Consider the following 20,649-nt stretch of genomic DNA (forward strand, 5'->3'; position numbering starts at 1 on the left):
CTAAACACATTTCTCACCATCTCACTTTATTTAAGCTGGACATGAAAGCAGGTAAAAGAGACCTAAAGATTGCATTCATTCATTATCGAACGACATTAGTAGTCAAGGTCGAAATATTGACTTTTGTTCAGCTAAAAAAATATATAAAGCTTTTACGTGACCTTTAGTCACTAACATTCCCAAAAATAAGACGCAAGTAAATCCTATCAACCATGTTATTTGGTACCTAAGAGAATAGTATATCTCTTCTAGCTACTGGCATAGAGGAGTAACCATTCAATTTTTCACAAAAGGACCCTTCATCCTAATCTAAAGACACATGATTAACTTAAGTCTTCACCATTGCATTTGTTGTTTTTGCTTCTTGGACAAGCACATACATAACCCTGTTCTTCTACGAAATTGTTCAAGCTCCTTAAACAGTATAATGTTGTTGCATAGTATCAATGTCAAGTCCCTTAAGCTTCACGACTGATTCAACGTGACCCTTTAGAGTATGAAGCTCCCTAAGCCTGTGAACAATTTAAAAAAAATTCTTAGACACTAGGATATATATAAATTTATTCTATTATCATCAATATTATATATACTGCTTTTTGAATCCTTTCAGACACGGTCTCGATGACTTACCGTGCAACTTCAGCGCGTCTCTTCGCTTGCTCAGCAATCTCAGAAAGCTCCCTGTAGCTATTCTTGTCATTGAAAAGGTTGGTTGTGTCAGGTGACTGAAGACCATGAAGAGTTCTCTGAGCAGTTGCCCACTGTGCTTCTCTCTCTTCTTTGCCATAGTCTTTCTTCGTTGTGAAGGCAGTCTGTAGTTAGAAAGGATAAAATAGATTTTGAATCATGAAATTTCTGGATTAAGATCAACGATGCAACTAAAAATAATATAATACTACGTTCAGGACTCAGTTGGAAGGAGCAATTACCTTGTTCTCCAAAAGATTATCCCAAGCTTTGCCACTTAGAACATAGCGGATTACAAATTTGAGTATATCAAGAGGGATATATGTCACTATACTGTACACCCATATTACACCAGCCCAACCCCATCCCATTCCTTTAATTCTCGCAAAGCTCCAATTAGCATATACTGCTATAAAAGTTGCAACCTGTAAATTGTGCAACAAGTTATTACAATTAATCAATAATTTATGTTACCAGCTGATAAAGCAGATCCTAGATTCTAATTTATACTCGCTTGCTCTTGTATTATGCCAATAACTATTTCTTCCTAAGGCAACATAAGTATTGACTGAGTTCCATTTCCCACAATTGTGTTTCCAAATCTTAGTTTAGTTACTAGTTAGAGATGCAGTGTACATTTTTTTAGTGGTGGTTGTGGAGAGGAAATGAGTAACAAGTGTATGATTATCAAGAATGAGGGACAAATGCATGTGATCATCGACACTCAGTTATTGATAAAACAAAGACACTGCTTTGATCGTAAAATCATAAGAGCTAGAAGCAAATTTACATACACCATAATGACAGGAAAGTAAGAGGTTGAGGATTACCAGCTGAGCAATCATAAAAGCACCCAATAGGAGAAGACCGGGTCTTTCAACAAAGGACCAGCTACGAGACCTGGTGACAAAAATTAATGCTTGGCTTATAATACTGACTTGTAGGTAGAGGGCTGCCATCATTTCATCCGGGCTGTGTCTGATAGACCGCACACCAAACTTGTCCTGAAATAGTAGTAGTGTTCATAGATCTTAATTTTTTGCTACTACTAAGTGATAGTTTCGAGGGAACTATAGAATATAAATTATTACCGAGAAGAAATCGGTATCCTTCATGAGCCAGAAAAACACTACTGTCATTAGTGCCATGTAGCTACCTAGCACAACACCAGTTGCAAATATCTCTCTCAGTTTCCAACTGTCTGGTTGTGGAGATGGTACCACTCTATCCTTCGATATTGTCATAATGGTACCTAGTAGCATAAAGGTGAAGGAAGTTAAATTGACATTTTCACAAAATATTTGACGTAAACAATATGAAGGTCAATCAGATATTATCTCACCATCATTTAGTATGGCGATAATCAACACCATGAAGGGTGCAAAATCAAACTTCCAGATCAAGGCAATGAACATGAAACCAAACTGGCAAAATGAAGAATAGAGCAAATGAATTGCATGAACCATTATATAAGTACGGATAAGAAGTTAACATTTTCTTATGAAATAACCGTTTTTTGCACTTACCACAATACGAATGGTAATTGACACAGCATAGATCTGCAATAATCAATATTCTGTGTTTAGAATGCTAAAGAATTTGAAATGAAGTCAAGCAATTAAATCAAGCAAGCATGGAAACTAACAGTATAGTTCTTCATCCTTTGGAAAATTGCCCTGCTTGTGAGCACTGCACTAATAATGACACTAAGACCAGGCTCGGTAAGGACAATATCAGAAGCCCCTCTAGCAGCATCAGTAGCATCAGCAACAGCAATTCCAATATCTGCTCTCTTTAATGCAGGAGCGTCATTGACACCATCACCTGTCATTCCACATATATGTTTCCTATCTTGCAGCTTCTTTACGATCTCGTATTTGTGTTCTACCATGTCATAGAAAGAGGAAAAAAGTTATTAACATGTTTGAAAGAATTTATAACAAATTGAAATTGATGATGTTATCATCATAATAATAACCATTATGAAGGACCTACCAGGAAACACTCCAGCAAATCCATCAGCCTTCTCAATCAACTCATCAACTGGAAGAGCTGCAACAGCAGCATCCTTACTTTGACCGAGCAATGAAGAAGATGGATACATGTTTGTTCCCATTCCAAGCCTTCGGCCAGTTTCCTTGGCAATGGCAAGTTGATCACCTAGAGAAATGAGAAATCCACAATGTTTAAGCTGCATGATTTCATTTATGAAATGAAATATGAACTACAAAAAAGGAAGAACCTCAAATCTTACCGGTAATCATCTTAACATTCACACCAAGGTTCAGAGCTCTTGTGATGGTTTCAGCACTATCATGCCTAGGAGGATCAAATAGTGGTAACAGACCAACAAACTGCCATGGTGCACCAGGGCTATCTTTATTTTTCTCAGGTATTTCCTGTTATAAACAAACCATTCAATAGCATCAACAAATGAAGGGTGTTCAAATAAGCCTAATAAACTAGAAATTCTAACATTAATATCAAATTTCTATACCTGTCTAGCAACACCCAAAGAACGGAGTCCACGCTCGGCAAACTTGTCAATTACTGAATGAGCTTTTTTCCTGACATCCTCTTTGCAGTTGCAGAGGTTCAATATCTAAACCAGGAAAAACATATCAATTAGTCATCTTCACGAACATAGTCATTCGGTGGTGTCACTGCCAACAAAAAACATATTTTACCTGCTCAGGAGCACCTTTACTTGATCGATGCCAATTTCCATCAGAGTCAATGTAAGTTAAAGCAGTTCTCTTGTCTACAGGATTGAATGGGAGAAAATGAACCTCCCTGACACCAGCTCGTGCCTGTGCAATTCATAGTAAAATTCACTATTAGAAAGATAGACCACCGAAGTCTATCGCAGGTGGTTGATGCGTAGTGTGTGAGTGTTGTAAACTTCAAGGTATCGAGTTCAATTCCATCTGATAAAAAGAAAACAACTATCACAAGAACAATAGAGCTTTTTGGTATATGTCTTTACCTCCTTTGGATCAGCAAGCATCCCAACAATTGCAGCATCTATGGCATCTTGATTCTCAGTCCTTGAAGCCCTTGCTGCAAGAAGGATAACATAATCCTTCTCTACACCCTTAGCAAAAACCTCAATCAAGTTTTTATCAACAGACAACTTATTTAAGGTCAGAGTCCCAGTTTTGTCACTGCAGAGAACATCCATGCCTGCCATTTCCTCAATAGCTGTCATTCTCTTAGTAATTGCACCTTGCTGAGAAAGCCTATGAGAACCAATAGCCATAGTAACAGACAAAACAGTTGGCATAGCAATTGGAATTCCTCCGATCAATAGAACTAAAAGATTGTCAATTCCGTCTCTATACTTTCGGTGTTGTATTGGATACATGACAACGAGCTCGATCAATATTCCAACAGCAATTGAGCAAATGCAGAAATTACCAATTGCTGTTAGGACTTTCTGAAAGTGACCAACTTGGTTGGTGCTGTCAACAAGGTGAGCAGCTTTACCGAAAAATGTGTGCACTCCAGTAGCAATAACAACTGCTTCAATCTCACCTTTCTTAACAGTTGAACCAGAAAACACTTCATCTGAGGGATTCTTTGTCGCTGGAAGAGATTCTCCGGTTAAAGCAGACTGATCAACACTCAAAGCATCACCCTCAAGGAGACGAGCATCAGCAGGAATGATATCTCCTAATTTAATGCTAATTATGTCACCTGGGACTAAAATTGCTGCATCTTCTTCACTCCATCGACCATCTCTGAGAACCTACAAGTTTTGTAACAAGAAAGGTGAATTAAAATCAATTAATAAAAAAAAGAAAGATATAGAGCCCTAAACAATCAGTAAATATTCAGGTTGGTCCTTAAAACTATAGGGTTGTATCATTCTAGTCTCCCACATTATTAATATTTCTAAATGGTTCTAGAATTGTAAAATGTTAATAAAATCTGTCTCTCCTGATCTATCATCAAATGCATCCTTAACATGATTCACTTAATTTCAAATTCATCCATGAGATATTATCAGCTTAATATCATTCTAGTCCCTACGTACAAATATCAACAGAGTGACGCATTTGATTAAAATTTTGCAATTCCAGAGATCATTTTGGAATATCAATAACACGAAGGACTAGATCGATCCAATCTTACTATTTCATGGACCAATTTGTGTATTTACTCCCCATAAAGTGCATGCAAAATTATAAGGATCGGTCAATTTAGTCCCACAAATTTGCAAAATATCAAATTAGTCCCTTAAATTAAAAAATATCAATCAACTAAGTCCCTTCATCAAAATATTTATTTAGTAAACATTCATCAAAACCAATAATCGACACACATCAACTAAAATAGTTTTTTGCAGCATCAAAACTAGCTTGAAACCTACAAAATTGTGTTGACAAATTTTATAAAATGACTAGATTAACCTATCTTTATAATTTCAAGACTAAACCAATCCCACTGCCCACTAGTGAAGACCCTATTTAAAGTCATAGTTTTTGCTCCGTATGGCCCAACATAAGAAGTGACACCAGGAGGATTCAAACCTGAGGCCTTGAATCTCAAGCCTACACCATTAGGCCATCTCATGCGGGTTAAATGAATATATTCATTCACTCGAAAACTTGAAATAGTAATAATAATAATAATAGATTTTAGAATATATATACATACCCTTGTCTTGGGAGCTAAACCAGCCATAAGAGCAGCAGCAGCATTACCAGCATTATTTTCTTCAATGAAACTGATAGTAGAGTTGATAACCAAAAGAGAAATAATACCAACAAAATCCTGCCAATCAGGAGGTCTACCACTGCCATTAGCCAAAGCAATGGCCATAATAGCAGCAGCTTCCATAACCCATGATAAAGGGTTCCACATAAATCCTAAAAACTTTAGAAATTTGCTCTCTCTTTTCTCTTCCAATTTGTTTGGACCAAAAACTTGAAGACGGTTGGCTCCTTCGTCAGAGGATAAACCAGCTTTTGAACATTTCAGCTGCTCAAACACTTCCTCTACTGGAATTCGTTCCTGAAAACGTTAATTCAATGTTTTTTTTTTGTTACTACTTAGTTGTGAAAAACTTGAATTTATGTTACTACTGTAGCAGTTCATATTTTAAAAATCAAACACAAGTTGGATAACAATTCGATCCAATTTTAAAAATATTACTTCCACCATGATTTCTCAGAAAGTATAGACCGAGTTGGATAACAACATAGCCTAACAATACTTTTATCATTTCATATAACATGTAGTATTTTGATTGAGTGAAATTCAATAAATAAGATATCTAAGTGAACACAAATAATAAATATTGCATTCATATTATAGTGACATTTATTTTGAAATAAACATAAAACGAAAATGAGATGCTTTTAATGAGATAGAGGAATTTTTTATAAAATAAAAAAGTGATCGTGCAAGTTTTGACAAAATATTTAGAATAAATTAAAAATCATGAAAAATATAATAAAAAAATTATTGTTATCAATAATAATTATACCTACATCTTTTCAAATAAATATAATAATAAAATACCTAATATTAAATTATTATTTTTTGTCAGTAGTCTAGTGACTAGAAATCCCGCTTTGTTTTTAGGTGAATAAGTTGAGTGTTCAGATTAGAACTCTGACTTCTACATATAAAATACTGATGTCTCTATCATCTGAGCTAAGCTCACGAAGACACCTAATATTAAAATTTAAAAAATAAAAATCTATGTAAATACAGTGTCACATCATGAGTGGCTAAAGTAAATAAGATTGGTGAATGCAAAAAGTTAGTTAGCGTGGTAGGCTGGTTAGCAGTAGTAACTTGAAAGGAATTTCTGTTGACGCACAAAAATCTTTATCTTGTTAATACTTAATCTCATCAAATTTTTGTTAATGTAATTTAGATTAATCATATTCAAACGTTACATCAGAAAACACAAATTACTCAGTTTGCATTTGCAGAAATTAAAGATAGAAAAAGAAAAAGATGAAGAAATTAAAGAAATAATAATATGTAATATACCAAATCAACGTTCTCATTCTTGATCTCCTCGAGACTGATACCTCCCATGTTGAAAAATTACTGCACCTAGCGTACTCAAATTATGAAACAGAATGAGTCGAGATCTTAAAGAAAGAAACTAATTATTATGAAGTGAAGGGTGATGATACAGAGTCATATATATTTTTGGTTTAATGTGAAAATTGAATTGAATTGAAGAAAGAGTGATGCAGCGGTTATTTTGAGTTATAAGGTGGTGTATATATACTCCTAATATGTTCCATGTATGCAATGCAAATTATGTGCTATGCAATGTATATATGCATGCATGTACATGATGTGATATGATCATGTGTGAGTGTGACAAATAATAAGAAATAAAGTAATAACCGGTCCAGGTATGGTACCTAAATTTTGTAGGTAAGAATCAATGAGGTGTATGGCTTATGCGTTTCGTTTTTGAAGGTGGTGGGGTTCCACATACCCAACACTTTTTCTCACAATTTGTTCTTTCACTTCACAAACTATTATTCATCATAAAATTGGAATTCCATGTTGTGGTACATTTCCTTCATTAACATTTTCAGGAATAGGATTAGGCGGTAACTGCGTTTAATGCAGTAATAGTATCGGTCATCCGATTTGAATCATTAGTTGAAATTTATCAGGGACAGCTTAATCACAGTGGTTCGATCTAAAATCAGTAGTTGTAATTTAAAACAGTAAAAAATTGAGTTAAAATTTATTGCAGCGGATCTGGATCTTACGAAGTTTTCATCGCTGTTAATGATGACTAATCTTTGTCGGGGAACCTGTGGGGTACATAAGGTGGGCTCTCTCCTCCCAATCGAATTTTCTTCGTATGCATGGATTAGGAATCGACCACATGTTTAAGAGGACTAAAACTCTTACCGCTTGGACCAATTCAGATAATGTTATGATATTAAGGTTAGGATTCTCTTCTAATGCGTCTCTTTTCTTCCTTTCCACTTTTGTTTTCAACTTGTACAACTTAAATTTCTCTTTTTCTTATCACGTTCATTTTTGTTATTTGATTCAATTCACTTTTCTTGTTACTTTCCTTTCCAATCTTTCTTACGTACCAAATTATTAAACTTATCTTACTATTATTACTATATTTGCCCATGCATTGTTAAGATTATAAAACAATTAAAGGATTGTATTAGTATTAGTATAGACTATATATAGAGACTATAGAGTAAAAAAAGTATAGCAACGTTAATTTTTTATTTTTGAATGGCAAAATAGATGATATGTATAGCCACTTAATTAATACTCTTTTGTTTTTTATGATAATTTCGTTAGAGTTTAATATATATGTTTTGTCGGTGTAAATTAATTTTACACTGACATCCAATAGGAATCAAATATTTTTTCATGTCATACAATTATAGTGGGGTATAGTGGGATGATTTGGCAGAATACATGATTGATATTGATTGATGATTTGATGGTGTAAAATTAGTTTACACTGTCTGCCCATATACATTTTTCTCATTTCGTTATTAGTATTAACAACTCAAATCAAAGTAAACTCAAAGAGATTAAAGATACTATCTCTAATTGAGTAGAGAGATAGAGTGACTGTGAGAATGCAAAAAATTAAGGTTTTGTTTAATTTTGAAAACATTTTATAATATTCATTTTTATAAAATATGTGTTCATTTTAACTTGCTAATAAGACTTGAAGTTCTTGAAATTGATGGACCATTATAATGGAGAGAATATAAAATGCTAGCAGTTAGGGATGACATTTTTATAAAAGTAATTATTTTTAAATTTTAAGTAACATTTTCATTGTGTCTAAAAAATGCACATATAGTTCATGTAATAGTTCATTGTTAACCACTAAAATCAGCACAAATTTGATCTAGTGAGGAGCTTGGATAGTATACATGAGATCTTAGGTTCGATCTTCATCGATGGTACGACAACATTGTAAACCAAAAGAAAACACAAATTTTAAAGATTGAAAATAAAAATAAAAAAAAAAAAAAAAAAAAGTGTTCACAAGACCAATATTTTATACTTATAGCTAAAACAAAGAAAATGAAATCTCTTCTCCGTTGAGATTCTAATTAAATATTTTATACTTATAAATGAAAAAGAAAAAAAGCTATATATGAAGATAGTAATCATGGGTCCTAATATTCCCAAATTGGCACATAAATTTTATGCTGGAAATACATATACGCAAGGTGCAAAAATACTATTTCAATGTAACAAGTTTTGGGGCCTAAAAGTGGAATATAAACAGCTTGTTGTGATTCCTCTTTGCGTTTTGCATTGTTGGTGCTATTTTTGAGCTTCATATGCATAAGTAAGTTCTTCTAAGGAAGGTTATTAGAAATTAATAATGTATATTCAAATTTGCTTTATACCATACAATCCAAAACTGCATTATATTTTGCCTTGATTTTGATTCTTCTTGTGTTTTTTTTTTTTTTTACAGTATTGATTCTTCTTGTGTTATTGAAGCAAATAACAAATTTTGGACCATTATATATGCTTTTCTTCTTCTATTCAATTTCCTCGTAAAAAACGAAACAGATTCTCTAATGTGCATTTTAACACAGATTTTACGAAGTATTGTATTAAGATTGTCTGATCTATAATATATTGTCGAAATCATTATAAAAGGTTTTATAACTGCATTAATATATACTGTTCGGTCTATAATTAATGATCTAGACTAAAAACTGTGCGATAACCTACTATATACTAAATCTTAATCCCGTAAAAAAACACAATAAAATGTTTTTTTGTTTGTTTGTTTAGTTTGAGGTGGTTCGGGGTCAGTTCTGACATCAAATGATTTCAGCCCCTCCTGATTGCAGTTGCGGGGAATCGAACCATAGTCTTCCCTACCAAGCTCAGCGTCAATCACCACTAAACCAACTAAATATTGCTATATATAAAATGTTTTGTTCATGTACAATCATCAATTTGCTTCCTTCATTAATAATGGCTCTAGAATGTAGGCACCAATTCGATGGTGACATTTCATATGTTACCTTTAAATCGGGAGAACGTGACAACAAAATGAATAGTATATTTTTATGTATATATGTTAAAGATGGATACGGAAACAAGGAAAGAATAGAAGAGAAATACAAGTTGATGATGATGGGTAAAAAAAGTGAAAGTCAAAATGGAACTACTAATTAAATGTGACCAATTAATTATTTCAAAACTCAAGTACTATCTTCTAGCTAGTACTTCCTCCGTCCCAAAATATAAAGAAAAATTAGTTAAAGAAAATTGATGTATTTGGTTAAAAATTTGGACTAAATACATAATTTTGTTTAACCAATTTTCCCATATATTTTATGATGGAGGGAGTATTAATTAGATATTCTAATTCTAATTAGTTTGTGGAAAACATTTATCTTTATGAAAACCCTTTTAGAATTGGAAATCTAGTGAAGTTTTGAGACTTTAAAGTGTGCTATTTTCATAGTCTTAGTCTCATGTTCGAATAATTCCGGTGTCAAATTAGATCAGTCCATACAGAGCCAAACTTCGACTATAAATTGACCTCCTGTTAGTAGATAGTATAATTGGTGTCCTTCTGATTAATCGTCTTCAAACCAGTCATGAGGCTTAAAAAAATCCTTTTAGAATTTGGTAACAAATCCATACAAGTGTACAAAGAAATGCAATAAGTAGATTCAAAACTAAATTCAATTTTTTTTAAAAAAAACTTTATATCTAAAAACTAGAAAATAGTGTTAGCTTATCCCCACATTGTGTGGAACTTGTTAGATAGTACTATGGGCACTAGTTAGATTTTATTTTATTTTTTGCTTATTTAGAAAAAAGTATTGCTAGTATATTATTTGAACCATTGAGGAAATTATATACTTTGGGAATTAAGAACTTTTAAAAGAGTAGTAGAGAATAAGATATTTACCAAAAAACATTGATTCGGTTTGGATACATAATGTGTTGACCCAAATTAAAGTAGTTGTATGATTCCAAATTAAATTGTCACTAAGAACCTTTCGTTTCCATTTGGCTTAATTCACTGTGTCCCATGCCTCACGGAAAATTGGAAATAAAAATAAGCATTTGTGCTTCAAAACAAAAATATATGGTTTCCTCGATAATATACTCATTAATAATTATAAAATAATTAAATATAAATGAAAGGCACACGGCGAACAAGTTGCACCATACCGTTACCATTTTTAATTGAATCGTGAAACCAATTGTCTTAAAAACAATATTCGTAAATTTATGCAAACACAACATTGTTATGCATGATCTTTTGAACTCTGCATATATAATAGAGTTCTCATACAACCAAGGGTTAGCATTGGACAAAAATGGCATATCTCAATATTTTTGGACTTTTTTGGTGTGGTTAGGATAAAAAAATGATAGGATAACAGGTTAATGTTTTATTTTATTTTTTTCTTTTGGTCAAGTGTAATATTTTATTTTAATTTGGTATTTGGTGAGACGTCAAAATATGATCAGTTAATTTTGAAATTTTATTTTGCCTTTTTAGTTATTTATGTTAAATATGAGTTGTGTTAGAAACCAAATAAATATGATAAGAAAATAATTACTGATTCATTTCTATAAAATACAATTTAAAATATTAAAATTTTATATTAAATAAAAAAATTGCTGATATTAAATAAATTATTGATTCATCTTAAAAATATTAAATTATGAAAGAAAAGAATTTGATATTAAATAAAAAAGTTGCTTTAAAATATTAAATTTTTTAATAATTAGTTTATTGAAATTACAACAGCTAAAAATTACAAAATTATGAATATTAACTTAAATAATTTTATAAATTAAACATTACTCTCTTTTTTTGACCTACCAAAACAAATAGGCAATAGACACACCATGAGTATAAAGTTGAATAGCAAAAGAAAATGGAAAGAAAGGCTAAGATAAGAGATGCCATTAGAATAATTATTATTGCTACCAAAAAGTTTGATTAGTCTTATAGGAATTCTCCCATGTTTTTAGGCACACTAACCAAAAATCAAATGTTTTTATTTATTTATTTATTTATTTTCTAGTGATGAGAACCAAACCAAGTGGAGCAAAGATTCTTCATAAAAGCCTTACATAAGGCATATATGGTATGGATTGGGTTTGCAAAATCATTGTTGTCTTGGTGAGGAGGAATGTATGTATCCCCAAGTGAATAGTGGTAGTGCACCACCTTTCACTTTCAAAGGTAAGGAATTATTTAGAGAAATGTTTCTTTTCCAAGCATTTGGCATCTAAATAAAATCACCACATATAGTTGATTTATTTGATTGAGAAACACATAAATAGAACATAATATTGAGGAGTATATAGACTTTCCAACCTCAAGTTGCAAGGGCATTTTGCATTTTTGTGATAACTTTGAATTACTAGTGAATAATAATATGATTCATTTTTTATTTTATGAATTAAAGGAATATATTGTTCAATCTCTAAAATTTCAAAGATCAATATGATTCACTCTTCTAATTACCATCAATTTTTATGGGAATCATGGATTTGAGGAAACTTCTCTTAATCAACCATATCTAAAAAATATCTAAAAGTTCTTTTTTCTTCTTTACTACTGTTGCGATGCTATCTATTAGTATTGTCATATTCCACCACTCAAACTAGAATAAAGTAACAATATATTGAATAAAATTACTAAATGAAAATTTTTATAACTCTCAAATCTCGTTACACCAACACTTTTCAAAATAAATATATGAATTATATCTCACAACATTCTATGTTAAGTGTATAATAAAAAAAGAAAAAAAAAGTTAAAATGCTAACTTAAATGTTTTTTTTAACGTAACTTAAAATGTTTTCAGCTAATACATCTTGTAACGAAGAATTAGAACAAATCTATATAGCATTGTCCTCGTTCTTCTTTTACAATATTAGATAATATTGTGAGACATTTTTCAAGAGACTTCGATTTCAATCAACAATACTTTATACATTTTACTTAATCTTATTAATCACATTTTTCTTGTTCAAAAAAAAAAAAAGAATTAATCACATTTTTTAAAAAAAATATTTACCTTTCAAGAAACACAACATTTTTGTGGTTAGCTTTAATAACACGAAGTTGGATACTTGGATGGTTAGATTTCTCACGAGAAAATAGTGGTAGGACATGTCCCTTGAAAACCCAAAAGACAATTTAGATGATGAAGTTCGTGAGTGAGATAGTGGTCACAAGATTAGCTCTAGAGAGTCCAAATACTTAAAATTTGACAAATTGAAAAAGAAAGAAAAAAAAATGACATGTTTGTTGTTGGATTATGAAATTAAGTTGCCCCTCGAAGTGGCTAGCTTTCCATTAACATGCCTAAATAATTTCTAGAAAAAGAAATTAAATTGAAAGGAGTCTCGTGTATGTGTGTGGTTTATGTGCCATGTGAGAGTTGTATACAAAAATTGTCCTAGCACCGTAAAGAGAATTCAAAGGACCATTTGCTTGTGAATGAAGACATCACTTTTTGTTATATGCTATCCCATAAGAATCTTATCAAATGCATGTTGGTGTGAGTGTGACAATGAGAGAGACAGAAAGAGTGGGAAGAAACATTCTTAGGCACAACAAAAAAAAAAACTCAAAGCATATAATATTCATAAAAAACAAATTAAATAAACAATAAATATGTCTAAAAAATTGTTGAGGAAAAAAAACCATGCATTTATAATTTGTCTTTATAATTCTATGCAGTAATATATTTTTAGGGTTGTCATCATGCAGAAGTTAGAGACTAATCTTTCGAGATACAAAGATTTATTTAAAGATTTGACATCTCTCAACAGATATTCTTCTATACGCTATGGTCAAAGATCTAATTTTTGTCCAAGGAACACAATTATCTTCTAAATGTGTGACACCATATTGTTATACTATTGATTTAAATTAAATGTTTGGCAATTCATAAAGATCACCAAAGAGGTTGAAATACGATTAAAATTATAAAGTGGTAGATAAAATAGGGAGTTCTATTTGAGTTGGACTTTTGTTCTTGATAGTGGTGGGGATGAAAGGTGAAGATTAGTACTAGTACGTTTTTATTAAGACCTCTTATATTGGGCATCTAATTGATTATAATTCTGAAATTACCGTACATATGAAAATGACTTACAAAATTATACATTCATGTGCAAACATATCGTTGTACTATTCTAGGACATACCTTACTTATTTCAGAGCAATCCTTTTGTTTTATTGTTTAAACCATCCATTATGGTATGATACGTATTCAGGGACGGATCCAGAAACTTACTATACGGGGGGCGAAAATAAGAACAATTATTTTGACTCTTAAACATATTTTTTTTTAGTTATTTTGATTCTCAAACCTCAAATTTATTTTTTGTTTGTTAGTTTGCTCCTCAAATAAGTTTTGTATTAATCAATTTGTCCAAAACATTACTAATAATAAACAGATTTGAAAATATTTTTATAATTTCAATACAAAGAAGAAATCACTGTTTGCTCTCCCCATATATATATAATTTTTTTATGAGTATTTTTATCATATTATATAATATTATTTTATGTATGTATAGTACTAAACTAGTGTTGTAAATAGAAAGTTGAGTTCAAACTTAATAATATATAATATTATATACATATATGAGGGGGAGGGGGGGCCTTGACCACTGTCTGCCCCCCTTTGAATCCGTCCCTGTACGTATCCAATTTCACCATTGTGGTCATCATTCTACTTCTCTTGTATGTTTTGTGAAATGTTGATTACTTCTTGTTATTTTGTGAGTACCATGTCTTTTTAGGTGAACTTACATGTATTTTCAGTTCATCTAAATTTTAATTATAGATCACCTTATTTGAGAAATTTTCAGATACTATTACCTTATTTGGAGAGTATTTTTAAAACGAAGGAGAAGAGAAAGCTTATAAATAATAATTATTTGTTTGCTTTGGAACTATTGTATTTGTAACAAGAGGAAAAAAAATCAAAGTGCTTATGGGATTAATGAGTTTCGCCTAAAATTGAATTATTTGAAAAAATTCAAAGTTGATTATTGAGTGAAATAATCTTTGACAAAAACTTTACTTATCTTTTAGCAAAAATGTTGTTTATTGTGATTTGTGAGTGAGGGAAGAACATACAAATAAATTACAGATGGCATGTATTCCACTCACTCACCCATTATATGTTGACTTCAATTTATTCCTCCAACCTTTTAAAATGATAAAACAGTAAAATAAAATTTACTAAACGTGAATGGTTAGATTTATAACTATATAATGTGTAGTGCAGTTTATATAATCAACTCTATGAGAACTTGAATCCCATGATAATTGCCTAGTTGATAAGTCTCAAAAGACTTTTTTAAGATGCAACGCCACCAACAAGGATATACAGGACAGACACTAAACAAAATGCAAAACTAGATTAATTGTCCATCTGTTGAATGTAAGCCTGTTGGCCATGAATGAGGAGAACATCACAGAAAGAAAAGTTGTATGTTTAGTTGAAAGGAAACCACAAAAAGAAATATTGGAGTGTTGATTGCTAATCTTGTGATCGGAAACATGATGATCTATCTGATTGATACAACCATCGTCATAATCACCAGCATCAGGTGGACGGTTGTTTTATTACTCGGCCTAATTTTCTTGGGAAAAGACTTATTTCATCAATTTGGTGAAAGAATTGCTCCTTATATTTTTAAAAATAATTTTTATGATAATTTAAATAAAAATAGTCAAAGTTATTTCAAATTCATCACAATATTTTTCATTAATCTCCCCAAAAATTGAACGATAAAATTTATAACACGGTGAAAATTAAACGAGATAAAAAAAATCGAAAAAAGAGGTGCAACATAAGGACTTCCCAGGAGGTCACCCATCCTAGTACTACTCTCGCCCAAAAATTATTGAAAAAAAAAAAGATGTATATACATAAAATTAGGAATATAAAAATAGAAACATAAACAATATTTTCATAAAAAAAAATATACGATTAACTATTAGTAATAATAATATAATAATAATACAATAAAGTTAATTACTATCAAATTTACTAAATTATCTCCTAAATATTCTTAATTAAATTTTTAATTTTTTATTATAAAATATAACAGAAAAATGGTCAAAGAAAATTGATGTATTTAGTTTAAATTTTTAACCAAATACATCAACTTTCTTTGAACAATACGGATAGAGTAACTTATTATATCTAAATGTCTGCAAATATTATTTTTTTGACAAAACGTCTACAAATATATTTAAATGTCCACAATTCTTAAGAATACAGTATTATATTATTTTATCAAAATATAATAATTACTTATTTGTTTTTGTTTCTCACTTGTTTTCATTTATTCTTTGTGTATTGTTTTATTTTTTTCGCACACGATTGAGTACTAAAAATTATTATTTGTCTAACTCTTTATTTACTCCCTCCATTCTCCGTCATTTGGTGTATAATATAGACTGAATAACCAATTATAAAAAGTCTCTCTAGATAAAATATAATATTTATTTATTACTAATATAAAATTTAAATAAACTAAAAAAAAAATTAAGTTTTTAAACTGTTAGTAAAAACATACTATTTTTATGTTTTTATAGGAAGTTTACGATTTAAAACGAATTTATAATAACCTTAATTATTTGTTAAGGCACTCTAAAATCATCCTCGTAAAAAATAAATCACCATCCATAATAAATAAAAACTTCAAACAAAAAAGTTTTATTAAGAATTTTTATTAGTTTTTAGTCATAAAAAAAATAAGAAAGAAAATAAGTTTTTTTTTTTGCTTATAAACTAAAATGCGTATTTATATTTTAGTATTTTAATTTTTAAATGAATTTAAGTCCTCAATTTTACACATTGAATCGTAAACTTCCAAAGACTTTGCATTTTTACTTACATTTACTTAAAGAGGTTCTATTTTTTTACAAACTACTGTTGGGCAAAACATCTTAGTGAACAAATTTTATGTTGCTGTTTGAGTGGAAGTAGCCATTAAAGAGATTGCAATAAAGTAAAATTGATAAAACAATAAAATAAAATTTATAACTACACAAGATGCAGTTTATAAAGTTAACTCTATGAGAACTTGAATCCGATGTCAATTGCCTACTTTAACTGTTGGCAATGAATGAGAAGGACATCACAACAAAAATTCCGTATGTCTAATGGAAAGAAACCATAATCAGCTTTCAATCATTGGTTCGGGGTCAGATGTTTCTACACGAGACTTGTTAGCTTGATGAACAGAGTTGAACAGTGTGTCCTTGATCACCTGCATCCAACAAATTAACTATAATATTTAGCCGTTATTTTTTATTATTAATTTCTACTATTTATGAACGATGGTGTTAGCAATTACCTGTGACATTAAACCATGTACTTGCTCCACTGTTATCTTTGCACTATCTCGAGTGATCTTAGCGAGTGGAGATTCTTCCTGCACATCATTGAGAATTTGACGTCGACATTAAATAAAAAAGTTAAATAATAAAAATAGTTAAATAAAAATAATTAACATCAAATAGGTAACAGAAGAGTTTATTTATATAATTTTAAATTTTCTGAACGCAAATCCAAGCATGCTATTTACTGGCTGAGTAAGCAAATGTCCAACATCTAGTTGGAGCACTCGTAAATCTAACAACTATATGCACACATGTATATCACTTTAAATTTAAATTAAATCCCATTTTCCAATAAGAAAAGTTAAATGAATTCACTCTTGTTTTGACACAAGGTGATACTGGATGTTCTAAATTGTTGGAATCTGAGTTGCCAAAGCAAGAGGAACCTGCTCAATAATTATTGGTATCTGGCAACTAGAAAAAGAAAGAAACAAACTAATTAACACTTACTGAGTGAACCTTAAATTTCATAGTAATAGACGCTTGACATTGCAATGATGGTTTGCAAACATCTTGAAACATAGCAAAGGTATCTTACACAACATTCATTGGGGTGGGGTCTAGCTCAAGTGATTGGTGCGCAGTGTGTGAGTGGTTTAATCCCTAGGTTAAAGAGTTTGATTCCTACTGATAAAAAAAATCTAACCAACATTCAATCATCTATTGAAAAGCCAACACAACAAAAGTAAAGAGGTTAAATTGTGAATTGATGTTACAAAACATATGATGCCAGAGTAGATGCAAAATATGCAATACATCCTTCTCTCACACTCCCATAGCATAAAAATGTTGGCCGGAAATATAATATAATTACCAAATATGAAAATTACGGATAAACAAAAAAGTATAATGGGGTATAGTAATCATGGATACTCATGGCTGAGTAAGAGAAACTTTCTCAAAACCACGATTACTACATATGGATATCTAAATATATGCCTAGAGAATGAGTGAATGCTATAATAACAAAACACCCAGAGCGGTTTTGATCATAAAAAATTATTGTTCAAATGAATAAGTAAAACAATAAACCAGCTGAAACTCTCAATACAGAAATTCCATAATTAGACAAAGTACATTGAAGTAGAAACACTTACTTCTTTCTTTCTAGGTGAAGGTGCTACTAGTGGCCCGAAACGTGAGTGTGCCAATTGATTCTCTGCTTGTTCTAGCTTTTCAGCTGCAACAAAGAAAAGTTCCCAATTGAGTTATTCATAAATACAGAATGTAACAATAAAAACAACAGGATATTTAATAAGAGAAATCGAGAACCAACTCAAGTCAACAAAAACAAATTATCACAGTAAAAAGAATAACACCGAAGAATACCTAAATCTGAGATTTGTCCAGCTACATAGTCTCCATTGCCCAATAAAGGAGAAGATGACAATGTATTCACCCAATATTTGTTCCACAGAAGATCCAAAAGGTGTGAATCAAGAGAAGACTTAAAGTAAGTGATATCCAAGGAATAGTACTGAAAAACACACAAATGTATGAGACAAAAATACACAAAAACAAGGATTATATAGGGTTTGAGATGGAATTCATGGGAGCTAAAAAAGAAAAGGAACCTGCTTGCAATGAACACCAAAATCTTCAATCTTATTAAGAGGAATAGTTTGATACTCAGAAATAGGATCATCAGGAGGCTTATAACCTTCAGGGTAAGTCCTGAAAGCCCCAATCTCAACTTTTCCAGCAGAAACAGTCCTCGTCGGATCAATCACAACAGCCAAAAACGGCTCCTGAAATTGCTGATTCAACATCTGTGTCGACACATCAATCCCCGAAAGCCAACAACCATAACCAGGATGAGAATGATACCATCCCACAACATTCTCCAACCTCCCAGCCTACACACACAAATATCAATTAGTAAGGACAAAATCACAATTCTACTCAGGGTCAGGGGTTTAGGGTTTAAGGGGGGAAATCACAACTATAATCAGGGTTAGGGTTTAAGGGGAAAATAACAAATATAATCAGGGTTAGGGGTTAAAGGGAAAATCGCAACTATAATCAGAGTTAAAGGGAAAATCACAACTATAATCAGAGTTAAAGGGAAAATCACAACTATAATCAGGGTTAGGGTTTTCAACTAGTTATTTAAAGCAAAAATCAAAACTGTAATTAGGGTTAGGGTTTACAGGAAACAAAGCAAAATTGTCATAATTAGGGTTAGGGTTTGAAATTAACGAATCAAATCAAAACTAACCTGTTTGTTGGTCTGAGAATAATCAACCATGTATTCATAAGCATCAGCTTGAGCATTGACACGAGTTTCAGTACCTTCAACAGGCAAAGCGAAAGCATCCATAACAATGATAGAATCAGCATCGGTTTTACCTTGCATAAGACCCATAACCTCGATTGTTCCACCAGAACGAGCGTGAACAACCATCTTAAGAAGAGCGAGTGCAGAGATCTTAACGCGTTTGAAATAGTGAGGATCGTTTGCCCATGGTTTATCGCGTTGGAATTGGGCTTGGCCAGCTTCGTCATAGTGGAAAATTGAATCGTCTGCGGGAGTTTCCATTGGCATGATGTTGTTTTCCAATTCCCATGTTTGTTGTGCTATTGCCGATGAGGAAGACGCTTCCATTGCTCCGCCGTTGTTCCTTCCGGTGCTCCGGTGATTCAGTGGGAACGGGGAAGGAGACTCTAGGGGAGTAGTGAAGTGACTGACAATCTAGAGGAAAAGAGAGAATTAAATAAAATTAAGGTTCATAGCTTTCTATTTTATAGACCTATCTACTTGTTTCTTTAATGATTTTTTTTTTTGTTAAGCATATCTTTTTATGCATATCTAGTTCTTTCTATTCTATATTCTATTATATATAATATAATAAATAATAAAATAAAATACCAAATTTACTAATTCATCCTTATTAATTTTAATAATAGTTCAAATTTTTATATCATTTATTGTAATTTTACTCGATTAAAAATATATGCATAAATCTTATAAAAAAAATATATGAAAAAAAATAATAAAAAAATTATAGAAAGTTTAATTAAAAAAAACAAAATTATAGAAAGAAAACAATATAGAAAAAATAAATTATAGAAAAAAATAGAAACAATAAAAAGATTATAAAAAGTTTAGTGAAATAAAAAAAAAATATAGCAACGATATATTAGAAGTAATTGCTATCAAGTTATCTAATTTGTTTCTGTGGGTTTAGTTGGAGTGAGTAGAATTCGATTTGGATTCTTTCAATTGTAAAAAAGTATGAGAAAATAATATTGAAATTGATTAAGAGTTGAGATGTAAAAATATGATAGGGACAAAATAGAGAATTCATTCTCATAGAGACCTCAAACCCTAAGGTCAACTCGGTTGAGAGGCGGTTGTTACCCCTATTATCCCTTCGATGTTTATATCTCTAGCCAAACTAATTAATCCACCGACTTATGAGGCCGTTTATTATAGCTTATTTTAGAAAAAAAAATCATTTTTTTATAAAAATAATCACTTTTAATTGTTTTGCATCTGTTTGCTATAGATTTGTAAAATAATCAGAAGCTAAAAATAATTAGAAAACAGC

At 31.1% G+C, this 20,649-nt stretch overlaps 2 protein-coding genes across 2 annotated transcripts; both read right to left on the reverse strand.

The window, feature by feature from the left end:
* Window positions 1-52: 52 nt before the first annotated feature.
* LOC123894881 (plasma membrane ATPase 4-like) lies at window positions 53-7,104 on the reverse strand. Its single transcript, XM_045944975.1, has 15 exons — window positions 6,694-7,104; window positions 5,347-5,703; window positions 3,674-4,435; window positions 3,375-3,497; window positions 3,185-3,289; window positions 2,942-3,086; window positions 2,683-2,847; window positions 2,333-2,571; window positions 2,214-2,246; window positions 2,030-2,111; window positions 1,779-1,939; window positions 1,518-1,691; window positions 930-1,112; window positions 631-812; window positions 53-512 (listed from the first exon to the last, which is right to left on the reverse strand). Exons 1-15 carry the CDS (start codon window positions 6,739-6,741, stop codon window positions 416-418), a joined length of 2,856 nt encoding a protein of 951 aa, XP_045800931.1. The 5' UTR covers window positions 6,742-7,104; the 3' UTR covers window positions 53-415.
* Window positions 7,105-16,694: 9,590 nt separating this feature from the next.
* Window positions 16,695-19,909, reverse strand: LOC123895253 (COP9 signalosome complex subunit 5a-like). The gene is made up of 6 exons (XM_045945511.1): window positions 19,317-19,909; window positions 18,673-18,954; window positions 18,428-18,575; window positions 18,196-18,278; window positions 17,053-17,130; window positions 16,695-16,965 (listed from the first exon to the last, which is right to left on the reverse strand). Exons 1-6 carry the CDS (start codon window positions 19,701-19,703, stop codon window positions 16,876-16,878), a joined length of 1,068 nt encoding a protein of 355 aa, XP_045801467.1. The 5' UTR covers window positions 19,704-19,909; the 3' UTR covers window positions 16,695-16,875.
* Window positions 19,910-20,649: the final 740 nt, after the last annotated feature.

This window comes from Trifolium pratense, linkage group LG7, assembly GCF_020283565.1.
Source record: "Trifolium pratense cultivar HEN17-A07 linkage group LG7, ARS_RC_1.1, whole genome shotgun sequence".
NCBI classification, from domain to species: domain Eukaryota; kingdom Viridiplantae; phylum Streptophyta; class Magnoliopsida; order Fabales; family Fabaceae; genus Trifolium; species Trifolium pratense.